The sequence below is a fragment of the Rhamphochromis sp. 'chilingali' genome (genome assembly GCF_963969265.1).
Source record: "Rhamphochromis sp. 'chilingali' genome assembly, chromosome: 6".
Lineage (NCBI taxonomy): Eukaryota > Metazoa > Chordata > Actinopteri > Cichliformes > Cichlidae > Rhamphochromis > Rhamphochromis sp. 'chilingali'.
This window is the reverse complement of record NC_137933.1, coordinates 29,604,434-29,628,871: the sequence shown is the minus strand read 5'-3', so window position 1 is coordinate 29,628,871 and position 24,438 is coordinate 29,604,434. Positions and strand designations below refer to the sequence as shown.

The 24,438-nt window shown below is 37.9% G+C and overlaps 1 protein-coding gene across 1 annotated transcript in view; it reads right to left on the bottom strand.

Moving 5' to 3' along the window:
- mdga1 (MAM domain containing glycosylphosphatidylinositol anchor 1) overlaps positions 1-24,438 on the bottom strand; it is a 218,108-nt gene that overhangs the window by 37,233 nt on the left and 156,437 nt on the right. Inside the window, exons 12-15 of the mRNA XM_080885851.1 lie at positions 13,114-13,294; positions 12,944-12,967; positions 7,478-7,630; positions 5,123-5,278 (exon numbers count right to left, since the gene is read on the bottom strand). Of these exons, the coding sequence (XP_080741977.1) occupies positions 5,123-5,278; positions 7,478-7,630; positions 12,944-12,967; positions 13,114-13,294 (514 nt within the window). The remainder of the gene's footprint in view (positions 1-5,122; positions 5,279-7,477; positions 7,631-12,943; positions 12,968-13,113; positions 13,295-24,438) is intronic.

The window sequence follows — 24,438 nt, the reverse complement described above, 5'->3', positions numbered from 1 at the left end:
CGGGTCTCTAAAAGTAGGTGTGAGAGAATCATTCATCTTCTTAATGATCCCCAGCCAGCTCCTAATTGGAACATTAACCAACCACGAGTCTCTTAAACAAATTTGCAAGCAGGAGGCATGCTATGCTATACTATATTTGTGTGTGTGTGTGTGTATACGTACTTATAGACTTATGCTTACACAATGGAATCAATCATTGTTTTGTGAAACTATAAGCCTATATTCTTTAAATCCTGGAAAAATCACCAGGCTGGCAGCACTAAGCATCATACTTTGTCACAGGAGATTTGTGATACTAGGGGAAGGATCCAACTGAGCAGTTAAGCAACATGTTTCAACTGTCTGTGGGCACCGAGGGAAGCAGTGTTATCGGACTGTCAATCCAGTCTTCACCTTAACCCTACATATTTTAGCACTGTGAAAATGTCAAATAAAACAAATGACGCTGTTTAATTAAACATTTCTGGCACATTTACACAGATTTAAAGATTTGTTTGGCAAGTGGCAGATGGCTGTTTTGATTCCAGTTGATAACAGGAAGGGCATCTCATTTAAAAAAAAAATCCAGACATGTGGAGGTGCTGTAGTGATCGTTGTGACAAGGGAGGAGGGGAAAGTAGCTTTAGTGGAAGCCAAATTGATAACAGCTACAGCCAGTAGCTAGTCGATATATATTGAGAACCACCAATACCTCCAGCAAACCACTAACCAAACATGACTCCAATCAAAGAACATCTTGTTCTTATTGAGTTTTTAGATTCTGTGTGAATTACATAAAATAATATGCCATATTTAGTTGCTTTTGAAAGCCATGATTCTTTTGCTGCCTTTGAATCAGTAAAGCTGTTTTCCCATGGTTGTGATCATTATAAGGAAAGTCTAGTCTCCGCTAGAGATGAGCAGTAACGCGTTACCAATTACTATTTTCAAGTAACGAGTAAAGTAAGGGATTACTATTGCAAAAAAGTAATGAAATTACTGTTACTTTCCCCATACTTTGCCTTACTGCATTACTAAACCGTGATTTTGTTTGTGAGAGTGTCTCATGACAATGACGTACGAGTGTGCGACGTCTGTGGCAGCAACAGACGTGCGTAGTAGATCAACAATGGATAATATAGAGTGTGAGAGAGAGTACGACCATGCAGCATTTAAAGCTTGGAAGTCCTGACATTACTTTAGTCCGTGAAAAGTGGCAAAAACATTAGCGCCCACTGTACACTCTGCACGGGAAGGAAACTTCGTTCTACAGTGAAAAATTAAAATTAAAATCTGAGCAAGCACCTAACAAGCTGCCACAGGAATGTGAAATTCACAGAGAAACCCCTGGATCCCCCTACTGACATGACCACTGCAGCACCGGGCAAATCTCCACCCACTCCTGCTAAACAGGTGAAAATAGACTTAAGAGTGACAGGGCTTTGTGCTGCTGAATCTTTGATTTTATTTATGTTTTGATGTGTTTTACTTGCATCTATTTGAAAGAGTGAGTGTAAACACAAAAAAAGTATTTTATTTTATATGCTGATATATGCACAAAAAAGGTTTAAATGTTAAACTAATTTCTTCGAGTCAAAGACTGTTGCATAATTAAATTTTTGCTTGATGCAATTTGCATAAAGTTAAAAGATTAAAACCAATAAAAAAATTTTTAAAAAGAGACTTTTTCATTTGATTCAATTGTATATGATGGATTATGCAGAAAAAAATGGGATTAGGCTGAAAGGTCTGTTGCTTTATTACATATTCAGGTTGTGTATCATGTTTTTAAAAAGTGACTCAGTAATAAGTAAGTAATTACTTTTAAAAATAACCAATCAGTAAAGTAATGGCATTACTTTCTTGGAGAAATAATCAGTAATTAGTAACTAAATACTATTTTCAAGTAACTTGACCAACACCGTTCTCCACAGTGAAAATGCAAACGTAAAACAGATTTTACCTTTTTTATGTAACTGTGGGAAAAAGAATAAGATCACATATACCAAAATGTCTAAAATCATTTTTTTAACACTGAGTATATTTTGCATGGTTTTGTAAAGTCTGGATCTCAGTAAAAATAATGATCTGATAGCGTTGGAACAGCTATATTACTACATTAAAAACATTACAGGTTACTTGCTCTTCTATGAGGTGAAATCTAACAGATAGGTTTTTCAGTGTTCTACAAGGTTTTCCAACTGGAACTTAAATTTCATTTTCAAGAAGTGAACAAACATTAAATGTTAGAAAATATTTACCTCCCAAAGTTAAAAAAAAGCAGCATTTCTGCAAGCAAGACCTAATCTTGATGTATAGTATTACCTTTTAACCCAATCTCTTAATGTAACACTACATTAACACTACTCATAGTTCCTTTCTTCTCTCTTTCTCCTCTTACCACCATCACCACCTACACACACACACAGCCAAAAGAGTGTTTGCGGACTCTGATAAGCAGTCTATTGATTGGACTGAGGTAAGACAGTATATGCTGGTGAGAGTGTCAGGCAAGCAGAGGAGAAGGCACAGCTCTATCAAGGCTACTTGTCTGTGGAATCATGATTGGGGAAGACAGAGCAGAGATACACAGACCCACACACAGACGGGCATGCACTGCGATACTTGAAATCAAATGAGTTGTTTTTGTTTTGATATCTGAAAGGCCTACATTGGGTTCTCATCTCCCCCCATCCCTCATCTCATCCTAAATAAGGCTCATGGCCTGTCTGGTATGCTTCTGCTGCTGGTTTGCTTTGAAAGCAATGCTGAAGAGTCCAGAGTAAACTGAAGCTTGTAGCCTCTGTCACCAAAGGGCAATACTATTCAGTGTTTTTAGTAAATGCCTGAATCCTTTTTTAAATCTTTGCCATGCAGAGGCTGGTTCTGATGCTTTCCTGAAGATAGGGACCTAAACCTATCAAGTGAGAGACAGACATAAAAAGCATCTAGAAAACCTGTGTATAATTAAAAAGAAAGTTGTTTGTGCAAAATACTATGCTAACATTTATATCGCCAAAGTGATTTAAAGTGTAATAAAACTGTTTTTTCAAACAGCATACAGGAACTAATTGTCTTCAATCACTCTGGAGTGAAAATAATCCAGTAATTCCAAGTAAGCTTGCCAATGGCATTGCAAACCTGAGCCATAAAAAATACTACCCAATGCCAAACAGAACTAATTAAATGTTGTTTATTGTTGCTGCCAGCAAGCCCACAGATAAACATATTAAGGTGAAAAGAAAAACACATCACCTGGGGAGGTCTTTATTTGTGCTGCCCTATTGCAAACCTGCAATCCAAAGTGAGGAAAGGGCATTATTCTTTCTGCCCTCATTTTATTTTGCAAAATCTTTGAAAGGTGCCTTTACCTCTTTTAAACTCTCAAACTCTTAGGATTGCAAACAAGCAAACTATATGTGGGCTAGAAAAGAGCAGCATTTCAACATCTTGTCTGAAAATTGTGTGGCGTCAAAGTGCCCAAATGCTTTCAATATATACAACCTTTTAACACTTTTAGCACACTATGTATCAAGTACATTAAAACTGGCTAGCACTACAGCATGCTCTCACTATTTCTGGACATCAACAGGCTCTCTAAGGCTCTCTATTTTCTGTGCTTAATTTTTCTCAGTATTTTTCTTACCATTCACTTTGGTCTCAGTCTCATCATTAACCATCTCCCTTTTTCAAAAGGTTGGCCAGCCCTCATCCTCCCCTCACTTGTCTTGTCTCATCTCTCACTGACCCCCTGTCTTATCCTCATCTAGTCTCTTTCCATCATTAAGAGGCACACTGTGTCTCCCTAGCAAAACTGTTAGCTCTGCCAAGGTAAGGCAATTAAAGCAACAACAAATTGGACAGACTGGGACGAACAGCACTGGAAATTGAGAGAGGGCTTGCAGCGGTGGTAACACAATGTGCTAATCATATGCAAACATAGTGCAACTGATGTTTCACTGTCTCATTACAAAACATCGAAAATACCTTTGACCAAACTACCCAATAAGAAATGAAGTGCTCCAGTATCTCTTATAAATCTGCCACCTATAAACAGCCATTACATATTATAGTAACAGTCAGGCCACCTCTATTTTAAGCAGAGACATTTTGAGTAGTAGCCATTTTTTGGCTCATTCTTTCTGATCTATTAAGGTTTCTCTCTTTACTGCAAAAGCCTGAATAACCTGACGGAAACATTTCTACTCTATTGTTAGCATGCCATTGAAATATTTGTGCGTGCAAAGCTATTTCTCTGTGGTAGATGTGCCCAAATCTTTGTCTTAATAAACTGCCTCTCATTTCTGAACTTGAATATGCTTAACTATTACATTATCACACTTGGTTACACACACACACACACACAATACACTGTGCCCTTTTAAACCAAACACATCCTAAGGAGACAGGGAGGTCAGCAGGTAACAAATGCTAGATTAAAGCATGTATGCTTGGGCTATGGACACATAAATCAATATTGTGTGTGTGTGTTTGTGGATAAATGTAGGTGTGCCTCTATGTATTTGCTAGGTTTGCCATTTTCCCCCTTTTTTAAAAGAACACATTCGCACGTGCGTGCATGTGTGTGTCTTTGTGTGTGCACAAAAGTGTAAGAGTGTGCATGCAGGTGTGTAGGGCTCCTAGATGTATGCATTCTAGCTGTGTGACAGAGCATATTATGATGAACAACTCGCCCAAGTGACTGATTGTGTCTTGCCACTGCCATAAATCACACACCCACTGCCCCCTTCAACCACCTCTAAACACACAAAACACACACACACACACAAACTGAGACCCAAGAAGCCACATACAAACAGAACTTTTGTAGCATCCTACATCCCACCCTCGTCCCGGTCTTTCCATTCCACCTCTCACCCACATATACACACGCACTCACGTACACACTCTCTCACACAGACCTACAATTTTCTGTCTGACACGCTCTGCAAGCAAGGTTCAAGCATAGGGTTCAGCTTTTGACAGAGGCAAGAGCGATATGAGAACCCCGATAGCAGAGAGCACCAGTACACTGTTCCCTGTATACCCATGTGCGCCATTGTGCTCTCATATGAGAGGAGATAATAATGTTTGTGTATGTGTATATGTTTGTGCGAGCATTATTCTTCTTTCTGCGACTTACCAATGTGTTTGCCCTTCATGTGATAGTAGAAGGAGACGCAGTATGGGACTCTTCCTTTGGGGCCCTTGCTTGAGGTAATATTAAAAAGTGGCGATAGAAGAAGAGCCTTGTCACCCTGAGTACGTGGGCGTGATGCTTCAATGTACATGTAGTAGCCTAGAGTCAACAAAAAAGATAAAGAGTAGAAATATTAATAATAATAATAAAAGGCTAATAAAACCCTCTAATGTAAATTATAGACTGTAGGTATTGGGATAACAACACATTTTTGGGAGGTTTGTGGTAACATAATGGGTCATAAGCTACTGCCAAGTTTCTGCTTTATTTTCTATGTGATAAAAATATCTTAACACATTTAATCACATGTTCCACAAGTAAATTAGACAAACTGAGGAAAAACAATCTAATTTTTTTCTTGGTCTTCCAAGTTGTTTGACATTTCATACACCTCCTCAAGTCCTAATGTTAACTTCAAACTCTAAATCAGCTTTGAGAGTTGAACATTTTAATGCATGAAATGATGTCAGAATAAAATATCTTCCACAGCAGTCCTTTATACAGGGAGTGCAGAATTATTAGGCAAATGAGTATTTTGTCCACATCATCCTCTTCATGCATGTTGTCTTACTCCAAGCTGTATAGGCTTGAAAGCCTACTACCAATTAAGCATATTAGGTGATGTGCATCTCTGTAATGAGAAGGGGTGTGGTCTAATGACATCAACACGCTATATCAGGTGTGCATAATTATTAGGCAACGTCCTTTCCTTTGGCAAAATGGGTCAAAAGAAGGACTTGACAGGCTCAGAAAAGTCAAAAATAGTGAGATATCTTGCAGAGGGATGCAGCAGTCTCAAAATTGCAAAGCTTCTGAAGCGTGATCATTGAACAATCAAGCGTTTCATTCAAATTAGTCAACAGGGTCGCAAGAAGCGTGTGGAAAAACCAAGGCGCCAAATAACTGCCCATGAACTGAGAAAAGTCAAGTGTGCAGCTGCCAAGATGCCACTTGCCACCAGTTTGGCCATATTTCAGAGCTGCAACATCACTGGAGTGCCCAAAAGCACAAGGTGTGCAATACTCAGAGACATGACCAAGGTAAGAAAGGCTGAAAGACGACCACCACTGAACTAGACACACAAGCTGAAACGTCAAGACTGGGCCAAGAAATATCTCAAGACTGGTTTTTCTAAGGTTTTATGGACTGATGAAATGAGAGTGAGTCTTGATGGGCCAGATGGATGGGCCCGTGGCTGGATTGGTAAAGGGCAGAGAGCTCCAGTCCGACTCAGACGCCAGCAAGGTGGAGGTGGAGTACTGGTTTGGGCTGGTATCATCAAAGATGAGCTTGTGGGGCCTTTTCGGGTTGAGGATGGAGTCAAGCTCAACTCCCAGTCCTACTGCCAGTTTCTGGAAGACACCTTCTTCAAGCAGTGGTACAGGAAGAAGTCTGCATCCTTCAAGAAAAACATGATTTTCATGCAGGACAATGCTCCATCACAAGTACTCCACAGCGTGGCTGGCAAGAAAGGGTATAAAAGAAGAAAAACTAATGACATGGCCACCTTGTTCACCTGATCTGAACCCCATTGAGAACCTGTGGTCCATCATCAAATGTGAGATTTACAAGGAGGGAAAACAGTACACCTCTCTGAACAGTGTCTGGGAGGCTGTGGTTGCTGCTGCACACAATGTTGATGGTGAACAGATCAAAACACTGACAGAATCCATGGATGGCAGGCTTTTGAGTGTCCTTGCAAAGAAAGGTAGCTATATTGGTCGCTGATTTGTTTTTGTTTTGTTTTTGAATGTCAGAAATGTATATTTGTGAATGTGGAGATGTTATATTGGTTTCACTGGTAAAAATAAATAATTGAAATGGGTATATATTTGTTTTTTGTTAAGTTGCCTAATAATTATGCACAGTAATAGTCACCTGCACACACAGATATCCCCCTAAAATAGCTAAAACTAAAAACAAACTAAAAACTACTTCCAAAAACATTCAGCTTTGATATTAATGAGTTTTTTGGGTTCATTGAGAACATGGTTGTTGTTCAATAATAAAATTATTCCTCAAAAATACAACTTGCCTAATAATTCTGCACTCCCTGTATGTTAATGTAGAACTACTCACTCTAAAGTTGAGACCTGACACTAATGTATTATCCCATATTTTATTTATAATTGCCGTGAAACACAACAGTGCGTGTACAACAACAACAGCAAAAAAGCACATTGTCTGAAGATGAATGATCTTGACTGTACATACACATTTGTTTTGTTTCTGTGCCTTTAAATTTACACTTCCACATTACATTTGTATTTCAGTTTAGATGAGTCATAGTTTTCTCACCCTCCTTTGTTCCACTGCGGTCAGTGTCTGGCCCAGTGTTCGCAGACCGCTTGGGATTCTGCGTCAGGTGATTTTGTCTCGTCCAGTCAAAGATATCACTCCGGTCTTGAGAGAAGCCACATATGCGCTCATCTTCAAAGCCACACACATGGTCTGAGGTGTGTGTGTTGTTACAAAAAAAAGAAGATAGAAAAACACATTAAATCACTGACATGTCAAGTGGGTGACATTACAAACTGTAGATGACATACAAGGCTGTTTCTTTTTTTTTTTTCACCCACCTTCCCCAGGAAACAAATGGCAACATCTATAAAGGTCTATAATGACCTCTGCAATGTGCACTTCAAACCAGACAGCTAGGCAATTACTGACAAAGTGATAGGCACCACGTAGGAGGCACTGGTATACATATTGTGTATAATTGAAAGTATGACTCTTACATTCTCAGACTAAAACTGTGTAAAACGATTAAAAAAAGGAAATTAAAAATACCTGGAATAATGAATTGCACTAAAGTAGGCATTAGATTCAAGTCTTCTCCTTTGTATTGACTGTGCAATTCAGTGAAAAAATGCTCACCTGATATTGTATAACACTACTACTCATCATGAAAATAAAAGCAGTATTAAATATTTAGTCATCCAGACATATGGCAATTACAAATGTTGTAAAATTTGTGGCTGTTCATCTAATTCTGTAGTTTTAAATAGCAGTGAGAGTCAAATACAATGTGCCAGTTTGGAAACTTAAAGGCTAAAGACAGGTTCTAGCAAAGTTCGTTGAATATGCAAAGTTCATATTGTTAGTGTACTAACGACTGCTTTGATTTATGTTTAAAATCAAACCAACAAAACAAGAAAACACTGGCATGTAGGGAATATACCATAATACTGACTCATTTTCAAAATAAAACTGCAGACGGGTGGTACAAGTGTATATGCCTCTGCTCTTATACACTCTGTTGGGAGTGCTATGGTTCACCACACATTCATGGTACAGTTTGACATGCCTCAAACTGACCTTGTAAAGTGCAAGACAGATTGAGACCAAGATTTCATTAAATCTATCTTGAATTGTGTGATATGAAAAAAACAAATGTTGTTGGACCAAAACACATTGTTGGAGCTTCACCTCAGCACACCTACACAGTTAATGTTAAATCAATCAACCAATATGTGATTGAAGTGCAGACATTCAGCTTTAATTCAAGTGGTTTTACAAAAAAAAAAAAACAAAAAAAAAAAACTAACAGGATTGTTTTTAATGCTTGGACGAAAATCCTTTCCTTTTCTCCCACAAGATGCTCTGCTAGGCCTTTACTGTAGCCACCTTCAGTTGCTTCTTGATTGTCGGTCATTCTGAATTCAATTTTGTATTTAATAATGAAGAAGTATGCTCTATTGGGTCCATCACGTGACTGCCCAATTTCTTTGCCTTGAGAAAGTAGTTTTCACATTATGCTTTGGGTCATTATCCATTTGCACTGAAGCATTATCGGGTCAGTTCTGCAGCATTTCGCTGAATCTGAGCAGAGAATATAGCCCTGCACACTTAAGAATTCATTCTGCTCCTTTTGTCAGCAGTCACATCATCAATAAAGACTAGAGATGGACCGATCCGATATTACGTATCGGTCCGATACTGACCTAAATTACTGGATCGGATATCGGAGAAAAATAAAAAATGTAATCCGATCCATTAAATATCACGAAAGCAGCTCACAAAACTTGCAACACGCCGTAACTCACCTCAGAACGTTAGCACGTCGGAGCAGTATGCATCACGTGATAGAGCGGCTGTGGCATGCGGGACCTGTCGGTGGTCTGGATAGCATTTGGAGCTTTGCTAGCAACCCGGCATTTCATCTCCGACAAAGTTATCCCGAGAGAAGTAAAGCAAGTGTGTAAGTCCATCTCTGAATGTTTGTAAAGCATTCCTGCGTTAAGCTTAACAAGCGACTGCCTCTTCTTGCTGCTACTTCAATCATGAAACTGCTTAACGCTTTTCTGTCGCGAGTCCGTCTCTCTGGTTTGGCCCACTTTGCACCAGAAAGAGGAAACCAGCGGCTGAACAACAGAAGCACGTTTAAGCTTGATCAGCTGTTGTTAGAATGTATTTAATATTACTTTCTACTCGAGGATCTTTTTCTACATAGCTGACGCTGGTAACTGTGCAGGGGCGGATCTAGCAAAGTTTAGCCAGGGGGGCCGATAGGGCATTAACAGGGAAAAGGGGGCACAAAGACATACTTTTCTTTCTTATTCTCATTTAAAATGTCTAGCTTTTAATAAATAATTATCTGACACCCAAATTTTTAATTTGATGTAAAATGAATAGAAGTCAATTACTGTATATAGTGACTATTAAGTCTAATATATATACCCTAGTAAGCTATAGTACTTTTTCCTTTGGGAAGGTACCATCTGTGCAGTCTGCAATTTTGTTGAAGAAAGATGTTGAATCTATTTAATATTTCTTGAAAAATAATTGATTTCTGTGCATTTTTTTTCACACTTCATCAAATTAAGGTTGATTATGTCGATTAAGCATCATGAGGTGGAGCGTGAGGGGTGGTTCCCTATTTTTTATTTATTTATTTTTTGTTGTTGCTGGGAGTTGGAACCCTATTAGTTAGGTTGCTTAATATATATGCTAAGTACTCTTTAAAATACCAGAATAGGGAGGATGGTGTAGGTTTAAGTTTATTAGATTGATCAGTATTGCTGAACTATGAAATAATTTTTTTTGCATACAGGTATAACAGAATAGCTTTAGTGTAGTTGTTGTTTTAAACTTGAGTATGAACTTATACAAAATGCAGCAAGATATTTAAAAAACAGTTTTGTTGATTAAAAAACACTATATCGGATTCATATCGGTATCGGCAGATAACCAAATTTATGATATCGGTATCGGTATCGGACATAAAAAAGTGGTATCGTGCCATCTCTAATAAAGACTAGTGTCCTGGTTCCACTGGCAGCCATACATGCCCGAACCTATGTCCGCTGCCTCCAACATGTTTGATGGATACTGTGGTATGCTTCTGATCATGAGTCGTTTTTCTCCTTTTCCATACTTTTCTCTTCACCATCCTTCTGGTACAAATTTGTAATTAGTCCAAAGAATTTTTTTTCCCCGGCAGGCTCTTTTATGTGTTTTCCTTGTTGTAAACCATCTTATTTCCACTCCTGAAAATGTCTCTGATTTATAAACCTTGACAATAATATGTGTAACTCTTGAAAGTGTTCTTGAGTTGGTTGAATGTTTTTTAAGTTATTTTTTAACCATAAAAAATTCTGTCATCACACTTTGGAACTGTCTTCTGTGGTCTTTCAGGCTTTTTGCGTTTGCTGAGCTGGTACCACAATCTGGTACAATCTTGAAAAGAACGTACCAGATTGTGATATTGGCTACTCCAATAAAGTTAATTTTTACTATGCCTCTAATAGATTTATTTTGCTTTATGTTTTGTTTTGTTTTTTTAGCCAAATGATTCCATCCCTCACATGTGCTCTCTTTGGGTCTTATAATTAAAATGACTGTAAAAAGCTCTAAAATACAAATTAAATATTTGATTAAAGTCAAATATGATGTGTCCTTTATTAAAAACGACCATAACACTACGTGTCAGTCAACTGTTGAATTAAAGCTGCTACAGAGTTATGCAATTTCATTTTGACTGTTTTGTTTTTATTTCAGTTTTGATTCAGTAGATTCATTTCGTTTTAGTCATTTTAATTATTACTGAATGGAGCCTGCATATGTCAGAGGCAAAGATTTTGAAAAATCAGCACAGCTATTGTAATAAAAAGCAGCACTTTTTGAAAGCAGTTGATTCGCAGTCTTTTTGACATCCAAAATCTCAGTAAACGCACCCATCACAGCCTCATGTGGTAAGTTGTAATATCATTTTTACCAAACTAGCAGATTCTAAAACTGAGGCTATTTCCTCTGTATTTTCATTTTATTTTTGGTAGTTTTTTCACAAAATCATTTCCGCCAGCTTTAATTTTCTTAATAAGTTTTTATTTTATTTAACTAAAATGTTTTTTGCACATTTAGTTTTAGTTATTAGTTTAGTTTTAGTTAACTATAACAACCTTGGTCTGCACTTTATTCGAATATTGATTATTTGATTAAAAATCCACTGTGCAAGTGTGTAACGGCAAAACTGCAATTTCTTTGTTCGACATATTTTGGACCTGACAGTAGAAGTACGAGTCTACCTTTCTTGTTTTTGAGTGCTCCTACTGGCTGTTGACACCTTGTGAATATAATCTATAAACACAATTAGGTAAAAGCTTTAATGAGATGCAGTTTCCCTGAACATTTAATCTTCTCTGAGCTATGTGATTCTTTTAATGTTTTCCCATTAATATGCTTTGAGAGACACTTTGATACTGTCACATAGATCATTAAGGACAAAAAAGATATTTTGAAGAACACCCCGAGTTTTGTCGTCGTTGATGTTAATGTCTCTTGTTAAGCAAGATAAAGAGCCTTCTTTCCGTGGTGTAGTCACCTTCATTAGCCCATCTGGAGAGCAATTATCAGAGACTCACTAAACAAATGAAAATTGAGCCAAGAGAGTATAACAACAGCCATCTAAAACCATCCAAGCTGACAGCATCAGTGAAAGCTGACAGCATCAGTGAAAGCTTCCCGGACACACACAGTCCGCTGCAGATGCATATGGCTTGTGCTCCCCAAGAGGACGGCGTGTGTGCGCCTCTCTGTTTCAGGGAGCTAATCTATTACTATTCACACCCTGCTCTAGTACATGCGCTCCTTTCAATTTACACTGTTGTTCTCGCAGTCTGTTCCAATCTGCTGTTGTTTTAATTGCCTCACCCTGATGGAGCCAACTGACACTCCTGCCAGAAAAATGCTGCGTGTCTCTTAATGAAGAAAATAGACAAGATGCAATTGACTGAGAAAAAGAGAGAGGGATGGTAAGAGAGAGGATAGACGCTGGTGGAAAACTGTGACAGACAGAGGGGGCTAACAGAGAGAGAAAGGAACTAAAAATCTATGATGAGATGGAACATAGTTTTAATATAGCCTGATCAAGTTTAAAACATACAGAATGGCCCACATTTTGTATTTGAAAATTTTCAAGCCTAGCCAATCATACCATCATAACCGACCTGATATCCTTCTCCCATTGTCACCATTTCAAGACATTTAAAATTCTATAGAGCTTGTTTCACCCATCATTTTTTGTTACCCCATTATTTTCATCGCAACAATATGATTAAGGGTCATGAGTCACGGGGTCGCGTGTTGGGAACCTTTGCCTTGGCAGACTTGTGCTGACACTGCTTGGAGCAAACATGCTTATTTAAACCTTCATCAGAATTCAACATGCCTTCATCTCTTTACCATTCTGTCATAAATCAGTTTGAAAAAGAAAGTTAAAGATGATCAAATGTACAAGAGCAAAGGATGGCAGTTGAGTCTCACCTGAAGGTCTTGGGTAAGTGTAGGCTGTAAAAAGAATTATGATAATATTGATTAGCACTCAAACATGAACAACCCATCAATTGATCTATGCTTTGTGTAAGTATATGGTTGGATTAAAAAAAATATCTAATGACTGCAGACAAAGATCGAGGATTTTAAGCGAGACTCACGTTCTGAATACTGGATGATTCGACTGACATAGTCCCCAGTGCTGTAGGTGGTAATAGGGGCCAGCCGGACCTCGTAGGACAGAGGGATTTTCAGGTCTGATACTGCGTAGGACATCAGAACACCCTTTTCTGGTGTCTTACCCTTGAGGTCTATTTGTTTTGACAGCAGGTTTTGCTTGTTCTGCATTCGTACATAGGTACACAAACACATACACACAAATAGAAAAGATGAAGGCTTGTTAATGTGCAAATGTACTTGGTCAAAAGTGTAAAAAAACTGTACATACAATGATTTGACTGAGTAGGAGAAAGGGTAAAGGAGTCACATAAGGACGTGTCAGTGGTGTCAGGCATATTTCCCATTCCCCTTTCTTTCTTTTCATTTTGGGTTCGTTCATCTTTGGTCATACCCCATCAGCTCTATCACTTTACTTGGATGTCCTAAAATTTCGTCATTCAGAAGTCACTGGGAAAAAGCCACAACTCATTTAACAACTCCAGCTCATCTCGCATCTGGAGGATTTTCATGCAATCCTAGTCCTTACTAGTATAATAGTCATAATACCCCAGCACTTTCATTTAAATACACAAACAACATCAGACACAGGGTTGAAGTTTTTTTGGAGCAAAAAAAAAAAAAAAATTAAAACATGGCAGCTCATTTTTTAACAACTCATTATCAAATCACATTAGTGTATGTTTTTATGTGAAATTACATATAGGGATAAACTTACCTTTCTGGGGTATATTCCCAACCAACATAGCTTAGGTATGTTTTCAGTCTACTTTATTTTCAAAATAAAGTATACAAGCTGCCTTCCTAAAATTGATTCTCTCTAAGAGCTTTAAAGGCCAGAAGAGGCTACATTAGTTTCGGTATATCAGTGGTCTCCCACATCAATTTTGATGTTTAAAAATACCTGTTGGTTAGTTTTAGTGCTCTGAGCAAGTTATGTGATTTCCACTTCTGTTTCCACAATAGGGACTCAATAGGTTTGTTTAATAGCAGCACTTTTCAATCATGCATGCTTTTAAATATAAATACAATCTTTAAACCCCCCCAACTTCCAATAACTTATTTAGCTGTGTATCATGAAATATTAAAATGGTTAAGATATTGAGCTCAACCAATTGGCGTCTTCTCATTCTTTTAAAGTTAAGTCTTTTTTTCCATTAAATAGAGCTATTGCTGTGTTATTCCACCCACGGAGAGAAGGATCCATTAGCTGTGTATCTGCCTCTGATCCCAGCTACTTAAAGACCTGACAGTGAGCTCAATCTAATGCATTAGGTCAGCCACTCCACCATAACAGCTTAGTACACCCACAGCATGCCATTATCAGGTAACACATGCAGCACAGAAGTGTGTGTATACTGCGGGTATTGTGTGTTTAAGTGTGCACATGGTTTTGTGTTTATGATAAATGTCTCCTGTACAGTTTTCTCAGATAGTCAGCAGCTGAAGTTTTGTGAACATCATATAATTACAGACACATTTTTTTTTATATTCAGCATGAATTTGGATTTAGGATCTCCTAGATATGACATTTCATACTTCTTGAGTGACACTGCGATAAAAATATATATATAGATTTATATAAAGGTATATCTATTAAAAATGCCCTTATAGGCTCAATTGCTGTTCTAATTTAACATTAAATCACTGGTGGATTTAGTTACTTTTGCTATAATTGCTATAGTACTCTATGCTCTGACATCCTCCCTCAAGTTAAGGTGTGCAGTTTTCATTGGATGTCTACATACTGACACAAATTCCAACTCTGCTAGACTGAGCTGACTCCTGCCTGGCCTGCCAAAAACTTTGTACAACTCCAATTACTGTGCGAGACCCCAACGGCAGCCACAGCCCAAGTGTGTGCTCAGCAACATGCTTGGTATCAAGTCCATGCATCCTCACCAGACATTGTGCCATGATGGCAAACTTCTTTTCTCAGTGCCACTTTTGGTGTTTCCATTTCAGTTCTTCCAAAATGAAGTTTGCCCTTTTTGCCAGACATTGGCGATCCCTTTTGTAGCTCCACCAATAGAGACCATGAAAGCTAAATAACTGCTTACAGAAAAAAACAAACAAAAAAAACCACTTCTTCCACTTAAATATTTTTAAGTATAAAATAGTATAAATTGTATCTAAAAACTGAACTGCTAAAAAACAAACAAACATCCAACATTCCTGTTGCAATGCAACTAACCAAAATACTTGAGACCATCAGTCCATGGCTGATATACAATGGACCTAATGATCCATTCACTAAAAACTCGAAGAAGGTAATTTTAAGTAAAAGCAATAATACAGCCTAATAAAGTTTTAGGCCAAAAATGGTTTACGGCTTCAATTTCTCCAAAAGCAACGAGTCTTGTCAAGTACTATAGGGCATGATATGAATATCATTTGTCCATTCTTTTGGTGCTGTTGTTGCTTATTATTTATTGTAATCAACTGCAACTCCAACTGCAGATGAGTGATTTCCTCAGATATTTGCTCCGTTTCTGGAGCATTTACACTATCATATGATGCAGAATACTATGAATTGCACCCTTTTAGCACCAACTTACGCTCATATTGAGCCATAAAAAACATTTACACTCTGCTCACACATCGGATATGCATATTTATATGGAATACAGCAGGAAAGAAAAGTTATGCACATTTAAAATGTATAGAGTGTGTGTTAGCAAGAAGAGATGAGTGAATATCTGCCTGAGTTTTGGAAATATATTATCCTTTATTAATGAGTGGGCAGTGTGTATGTGTGTGTACACGTACATGCAGTGCGCTGGAGATTAATGATACTGAAAAACTATGAGGGGACTTTAACACACATGCACATACACTCTTTGGAACTAGGACCACTGGATCAATGAGGTGCTGAAGTGTGACTTAGAGAAGCCAGCTGCTCCTACCACAGGTTGAAGTCTGTTTCACCCTGCCTCTGTCTTTCTCTGCTTTCCTCAGCAGGACATATTGTCAGTGTCTCTATGCTTATTTGTGTGAGTCTATGTGACAGGCAAGGGGAAAGGGGTAAGAGTGCAACAAAATAGTACAAAGGGAACAACAGAATGAGACAGGAGTGGGACTGACATATTGCCTGCTGTACAGACACTTTCAGCCAAACAGCATTTTCATCTGTATTGCCATCGGACTTTTAATAAAGACACAACAAGACAAATATTGTGTAAAAGAGGGCAAGAGCAGGAGAACTTGTGCTATGAAATAGGACCATGGAGGCAGAGTGATCTGTAAATGACAGAAATGTGGACTGACAGCATACGGCGAGGCAGCCTTGTGCTAAGGTTAATTTTTCTATTATCGTCTGTTAATGGTTCTCTTTTATGACTGATCCAGCAATTTACTGATACTTGATGCATTTCTTTGCACTCTGTCTATTGAAAAGTTATGCTTACAAAGGCCTATGTGGTCTATCTGTGTGCAAACATACGTGTGTATCTGCCTTGTTGGGCTAGTTATGTACATAAATTATTCCTATATTGATTTAATGTACAACTCTAATTCATCATGAATATTTTTCATCTCTCATATATATGGTAATGTGGACTGTGTGCTTGCACAGAGACACTTTGTGTGACTGTGTGTGGCTAAATCTTAGAGTGCAAGAACCTGAATAGTTATTATGTGAAGGCAGGTCAGCTACTAGCTGAACAACTTCAGTGATATAACACACACAACTTGGGTTTAGACTGGTCAATATAGAAAAGAGGTGAAGAATATTCAGACAGGAAAAGGATTTTTTGAATAAAAATGGATAAAAACAAACAAACAAAGAAATGGAAAGAATACAAATATAAATTATATTTCATTTCTGGCAATAGCTGAATTTGAGTAAGTCACTTTGTCACCAGAATCACACACTGAATTTGTGATTTTTACACTTTCTTTGGTTTCTTTTAGGCTTTAGCTTCATTTTTGTGTGTTGTTTGGTTTGATCTTGATGTTTTCTTAGGCTTAAGCAACATACACACTGAAAGCAATTCACAGCAATGAGCAAATCGCTTCCAGTGTATATGCAGGTTTAGGCACCAAAACCAGTCAATGTGGTTTAGGCAATAAAACGAGTTGGCTAGTGTGAGAGAGAGACTATTCGCTCTTTAAGTCTGATGTCATTAGCTGTTTCCAGGTCCTCTTCAGGTTCCAAAGTCAAACAAACACTGCAACATCACTGAGAGTTAAAAACTGTCTAAATTCTTTCATATTAAATAAAATGATGAGTGTGGCTGCTCTACCAGGTGTAACAATTAAGTTTAACATCCAGTCATCATGAGAAACAGGATTTATGAAGTTTAATGGACTTAGAAGTTAGAAGGGAGTTAGCTGACTAATTTCCATCTAAAGATGGCTAAAAAGGTTTCTTGGTTACCAGGTTGATATTTTCCTTACATTAGTTTTAAAATCATGCTGACTGTAAAAAAACAAAACAATGGGAGAATATGTGTAACGTTCCTGGTTTTGTATCTTCTTGAAAACGTGTATAACATGTTTTCTTAAAATGCAAACATGCTATACACTAACCAGCCTATTTTATTGAGAACATCTTTTCACAAATATCTAATCAGCTAATGACATGTCAGCAACTCAGGTCACTGAGGAATGTAGATATGTTCAATATAACCTTAGAATCAGGGAGAAAGGCAATTGAAGTTATAGCAATAGGGACAGTAAGGCAACAGTAAATACAATAATGAATCTTTACAGCCAAGATATGCAGAAGAGCATCTGTGATTATACAACACAACCAATCTTTTTGGGTAATCTGTCTTTCACTAAACATGCTTCTGTGACTGGCTACCTCATCAGGGAGTGGGGGGGGGGGAGGTATTGTCCAGCATTGTCCTTATCTTGGACAAGATCCGCCTCTCCAACACCACCTTAAAGGAGTCCAGCTCCATCCCCACAACACTACTGGCCTTGCAGATCAGTTTATTGAGTCTGTTGCCATATGTGACCCTCAACACGTGCATAGAATGGGACCAAAACCACAGAGGAATGTTTCCAGCACCCTATTGAATCTTTGCCCTAAATAATTAAGGGAGTTCTGAAGCAAGGTGTACCTAATAAACTGTCCAGTGAGTGTATGTAAGGACAGAAGTAAAAAAGTAGTTTCTGATTGGCAAGAGTTAATAAGGATATTCAAAAACATTCACCAAGGCCATGTTATTGCATACGAGGTTAATGGAAAGATGCGGTTTGACTGTTCCGGTGACGTCACCATCCCGAATGGCAGGCTAAAGCAATAGCTCCCTCGCGAAAATAGTTATTTCGTCCCTTCAGAACATCAAATACTAGACCTACAAATAATACTCGAATAGATGAGAGGGGCAAGAATGGGGAAGACGCGTGCAAACAAAGAAACCACCGCAGCAGAAACTGCAGATGCAGAAAATTTGAGGAGCAGCTCTCTTACGAAGGGACAAGAAGGCGAAGCTAATGCTAACCCAGCTCTCTCAAGTGCCGACGTAAGTTTGACAAAAATCCTGGAGGAGATTCGGGACTTCCGAAAAGACATAAAAGAACAATTAACTGATATTAAATCAGAGATTACCAGCGTTAATCAAAAAATAACAGAGGCAGAGGTACGAATTGAAAAAGTGGAAGACCGTGTTCAAAACTTGGAACAGACTCTGAATAAGATGATAAAAGTCATGCATCAACAAGAAAATAAGCTACTTGACTATGAAGGAAGATCCCGACGAAAAAATTTAAGGATCTACAATGTCCCGGAAGGAGCCGAGGGCTCGTCTATGGTGGACTTTGTGGAAAAACTACTGCGGGACACTCTGGAGATAAACCCTAACGAGGAGTTTGGCATCGAGAGAGCACATCGGGCGCTGGCTTTAAGACCCGCCGGAGACAGGCAAGATAAAACGCGATCAATAATAGTCAAATTTCTCCGCTATAGGGTTAAAGAAGAGATCCTACGTAGAGCTTGGGAAAAGAAGAAAGTTTTTCTGAATGGGAAATTGATATTCTTTGACCATGACTACCCTCCAGTAGTACTGCAGAAGAGAAAGGAGTACGTAGAGGCGAAGCGGGTGTTAAAGCAGAAAAACATCCGCTTCCATACTCCGTTCCCGGCAAAACTACGAGTGTTTTATGAGGATGGAATAGTTCTGTATCAGACGGCGGAGGAGGCGACTACAGACATGAAGGACAGAGGACTTCCAGTTAATGTGACTACACCGAAGGAGAGTCTGGTCGAGCAGCTGTCCCGTACCGCCTGGGAAACCACGAGAGGTCCAACTCAGCGAGGGACAGACGACGAGCGAGAGAAAGATATCAGGGCGAGACTGCGAACCTTCAGAAGACAGATCATGCCCTCGCCAGAGGAGCTATAAGTACTGTCGGACGTTAAAATGAGGTAAAAATACGTGGTGTTAAATATATTTCAAGATGTTTTGTGAGAATATCTTTACCCCAATTGGATGAGACTACACAGATATAAGCGAGAGACACATAAGGACACACTTTTTGTGAAATGAACAACGACTTTGTTTTCTGCCGCCTCAAGTGCCATGATGGGGGCCCTCAGCCCATATATGGGAGAGGCTTTCCTCCACAGCTAGACGTTTTCTCTAGCTCTACACAGGGTCATTTCTTAGAGACCCCAGCCTTGGAATCACAGTTTTTTGTTTGTTTTTTTTCTCTGTATTTGATGTTTATGTTTGATATGTTTGTCTGTTTAGGGAGTAGATCTGATAAGTTTAATTTTACTTGCTTTATGGACATACGCTGATTACATATGGCTAGTGATAAAGTAAAATTTATATCTTTCAATGTTAATGGGCTGTTAAATCCAATTAAACGTACTAAAATCCTAACTAAAGTGAAAGCAGAACAAGCCCATATAGTCTACTTACAGGAGACCCACATGACAGATAAGGAGCACGTAAAATTAAAGAGAATGGGTTTTACTAATCTGTTTTTTTCTTCATACAAATCAGGACATAGGAGAGGAGTTGCAATCCTTATTTCAAGCAAATTAAACTTTGAAAAAGTATCTGAAATGGGTGATAAAGAGGGCAGATTTATTCTAGTAAAAGGGAAAATAGATGGGAATTTGATCACCCTCTTAAATGTTTATGCCCCACCAAAGAGTGATATTAGCTTCTTCCAAAGGATTATTAATATTATGGTAACAGAAACAGAAGGCCTTTTGATCTGTGGAGGGGATTTAAATATACACCTGCAGCCAAAATTAGACTCGTCTAGCAAGAAAACATACGATATGAAATCTCCATATATCAAAGTGAATGCACTTTTTGAGGAGGTAGGATTAATGGACATATGGCGAGACCTTTTTCCTAATAGAAAGGACTATACTTACTACTCTGCCCCACACTCTCTTTATACAAGGATAGATTATTTTATAACATTTGGTAAAGATAAGGATAAAATATATACTTGTGGAATTGGAACGATAGATATAAGTGACCATGCACCAATATATTTATCCATTGATTTTAACTTACGGTTAAAAAACAATACATGGAAATTGAACTCAAGTCTATTGAATGATTCACCTTTCAAGGCACAAATTAAATCAGAAATTAGTCTCTTTTTAGAGTTCAATGATACCGGAGAAGTACCACCTCCCATACTATGGGATACTCTGAAGGCGGTACTAAGAGGGAAAATTATAGCAATAGCTTCATTTAGGAAAAAAGATAAGAATAGAAAATTAGAAGAGTTGAGTAAGAAACTAAAGGAATTAGAAAGAAGACATAAAAGGGACTTAACACAGGATATATTAAGGGACATCAAAAACATTAGGAACGAAATTAACAATATAGCCACACAAGAAATCAAGAAAGATTTAATGTTTTTGAAACAGAGACAATATGAAAGTGGCATTAAATCTACCAAAATATTGGCGTGGAAATTGAAAAAAAAGATAGCGGAAAATACAATTTATAAAATTAGGGACCCAAGTACAAAAGTGATAAAAAATAAATTAAATGAAATACAGGAAGCCTTTGAAAGATTTTATAAAACCCTATACTCTGAAGCCCCGGGCGGGACTGAAGCTCAGATGGATAGCTTTCTGAACTCTCTAGACTTACCCACTCTAGATGAAGAACAAAATCAAGCAATGACAATGAATATAACTGAGGAAGAATTAAAAGCTGCAATTAATAGGCTTAAATTAAGTAAATCACCAGGACCAGATGGTTACACGGCAGAGTGGTATAAAGAATTTAAAAAGGAACTGATACTAGTGATGGGTCGTTCGCGAACGAAATGGCTCTTAGAGCCGACTCTTTGACGTGAACGACGCGAGCCGGCTCCTTATCGCGAGCCGTCACCTTATCGCGAGCCGTCACGTGGTTTTTTTTTTTTTTTTCTTTCTCTCAGCCTCTCTCTCGCACTTTTTTTCCGCTTCACTCTGCACGCGAGCCTTGTGCTTTACGCTGGGCAGAGGGGGGAGGGGCGGTAGTTACACTCAGTAGCACAGGAACAGAGCCAGAGAGAGAGAAAGAGAGGCAGGGACAACAACATTAGAAAGGTATAGTAATCATCCACAACTATTTTCGGTTGCAGATGATAAAGGATTGAGAAAGTTTATTCATGCAGGTCCATATGACAGAGAATATGCATGTTCTTTTAGTTTTCATATTATAATTTATATTTAATTGTGTTGTGGTTTGCAGTGTTTTGTGTTCTTTTCACTTTAAATTTGTGAAAGGAAAAAGCTGAAAATGTAAATAGTTAAAACTTGAAATGTGAATAGTTGATTTTTGTATTAGATGATTTATTTATTACATTTTATGTGGAGTGAATAAATAAAAGTATATTTACGGTGGCCCCTAGAGACAAAGCACATACAAACTTCAAATCACGTACGAACTCTGAAGCATGTACAAACTCCAAAACACGTAAAAACACGTACAAACTCCAAAACACGTAAAAACTCCAAAACACGTAAAAACACGTACAAACTCCGAAGCACGTAAAAACTCAGAAGCATATAAAAACTCAGAAGCACATAAAAACTCAAAACACGTACAAAAGAACAACAGAAGTGCTCCAGGATGCTGGGCGCAGTGTTGAGCCTTTGTTATCTTGTGGCTACACAAGCCAGCAAGTACCAATGACCGGATTTGGTGTGTGGTAATAACAGGTAAATGAACTTTTTTTTAAATTATTTGAATATATATATGAGTGCCTGTGTATAAATACACAAACAATACACACATGCTTTCAATTGTGTAATTTAAGTGATCTAGTAGCTCTGCTTTGGAAGTTCAGTTCATGCTAGAAATGTGTTTTGGAGTTTGTACGTGTTTTGTCTCTAGGGGCCACCGCATATATTTATATATAAACATATATAAATAAAACCACTTGTTTTTACGTTAGTAATTCCTTTTGTGCATAATTTTATATTATTGTTAATAATAAATTAATTAAAGCAACAAAACAACCTGAAGAGCCGGTTCGGAGCCGAAAGAGCCGGCTCTTTTTAGTGAGCCGAACCGAAAGAGCCGGTTCTCTAAAAAGAGCCGGAAATCCCATCACTAACTGATACCTGTCTTACTGCCTACATTGAATTGGGTTTTGAAAAAGGCACAAATGCCCCCCAGTTGGAAGGAGGCAATTATTTCAGTTATACCAAAAGAAGGCAAAGATAAAATGGAATGTGGATCTTTCAGGCCAATCTCTGTTCTTAACGTGGACTATAAACTTTTCACATCTATCATGGCCAAACGGCTAGAAGAGTTCCTACCAACACTGATATGTAATGATCAAACAGGTTTCATACATCAACGCCAAACACAGGACAATATACGAAAGACACTACACATTATGGACCATATACAAAAACACAAAATCAAAGCAATTGTGATGAGTGTAGACGCTGAAAAAGCCTTTGACTCTGTCAATTGGAAGTTCCTCTACAGGGTACTATATAAATTTGGCTTTCATGATATGATTATTAAAACGATACAAGCATTATATGATAATCCTACAGCCAGGATCAAAATTAATGGATGCCTATCCAACAGTTTTACCCTAAAAAGGGGCACTAGACAGGGCTGTGCATGGTCACCGTTACTTTTTGCACTATACTTGGAACCACTAGCTCAATCCATCAGGCAAAATAAGGACATTAAGGGAATTTTTATCAAAGGGACACAATATAAACTGGCTTGCTACGCGGATGACATTTTGATTTACCTTGGACACCCAACATATTCTTTACCTAAGCTGATGCAGTCATTTGAACAATACGGCCAATTATCAGGCTATAAAATTAATATAGGTAAAACCCAGCTACTCTCATATAACTACAGCCCACCAGAAGAAATAAAATGTAGCTACTCTCTGGTATGGCAAACGGAGTGTTTTAAATATTTAGGCATAAATTTACCGAAAGACCTTACAAAACTATTCGAACAGAACTACCTACCCTTATACAAAAAAATAAAGGAAGATATAGTAAGATGGAATTTAATTCCTTTCTTTAGTTTTAATTCAAGAATTGATTCTATTAAAATGAATGTATTGCCAAGATTTTTGTATCTATTTCAAACCCTACCAATAGAGATTAACCAAAGTCAATTTAATGAGTGGGATAAAATGTTATCTAGATATATATGGCAAGGTAAAAGACCAAGGGTTCGCCTTAAAACACTACAGCTGGCTAAGCAAAAGGGAGGATGGGGCCTCCCTGACCTCAGATATTATTATTTTGCAGCGCAGATGAGAGCAATAATATGCTGGTGTAACCAATCATACACTGCCCAATGGAAAACCATTGAGGAACAAATGCTGTCTATACCTATTCAGGCAACTCTAGCTGACAATAACTTACAAACCTATATAAAAAATACTGATAACATGTGGGTGAAAAGGACCCTTAAAACATGGAGAACTATTATAAAGGAATATAAACTCGAGACCAATATTACAGTTCTTAAATGGTGTGCTTACGACTCAGAGTTCAAACCTAATGAACTGGATTCTAGATTCAAGGACTGGACAGGTAAGGGCATAACAGCCCTGTGCAGTATAATGAAGGATGGAAAATTGTTCAGCTTTGACATGCTTAGAAAAACATTTTCATTAGAAAAAGAAGACTTCTATCGATATCTGCAGTTAAGGCACTATGCCGACACGAAGATGAGAAACGTAACAATGATAAACACACGCTTGATGGAACTGTTTATAAAAAGCTATAACTCAGAAACTATTGATAGAATTGTATCATGTCTCTATAAGGAGGAAGGAGGGATAAAAATATTAGAGGAAGAATGGACGGCAATATGGAGATATCAGTGGATGTGTACCAGCTC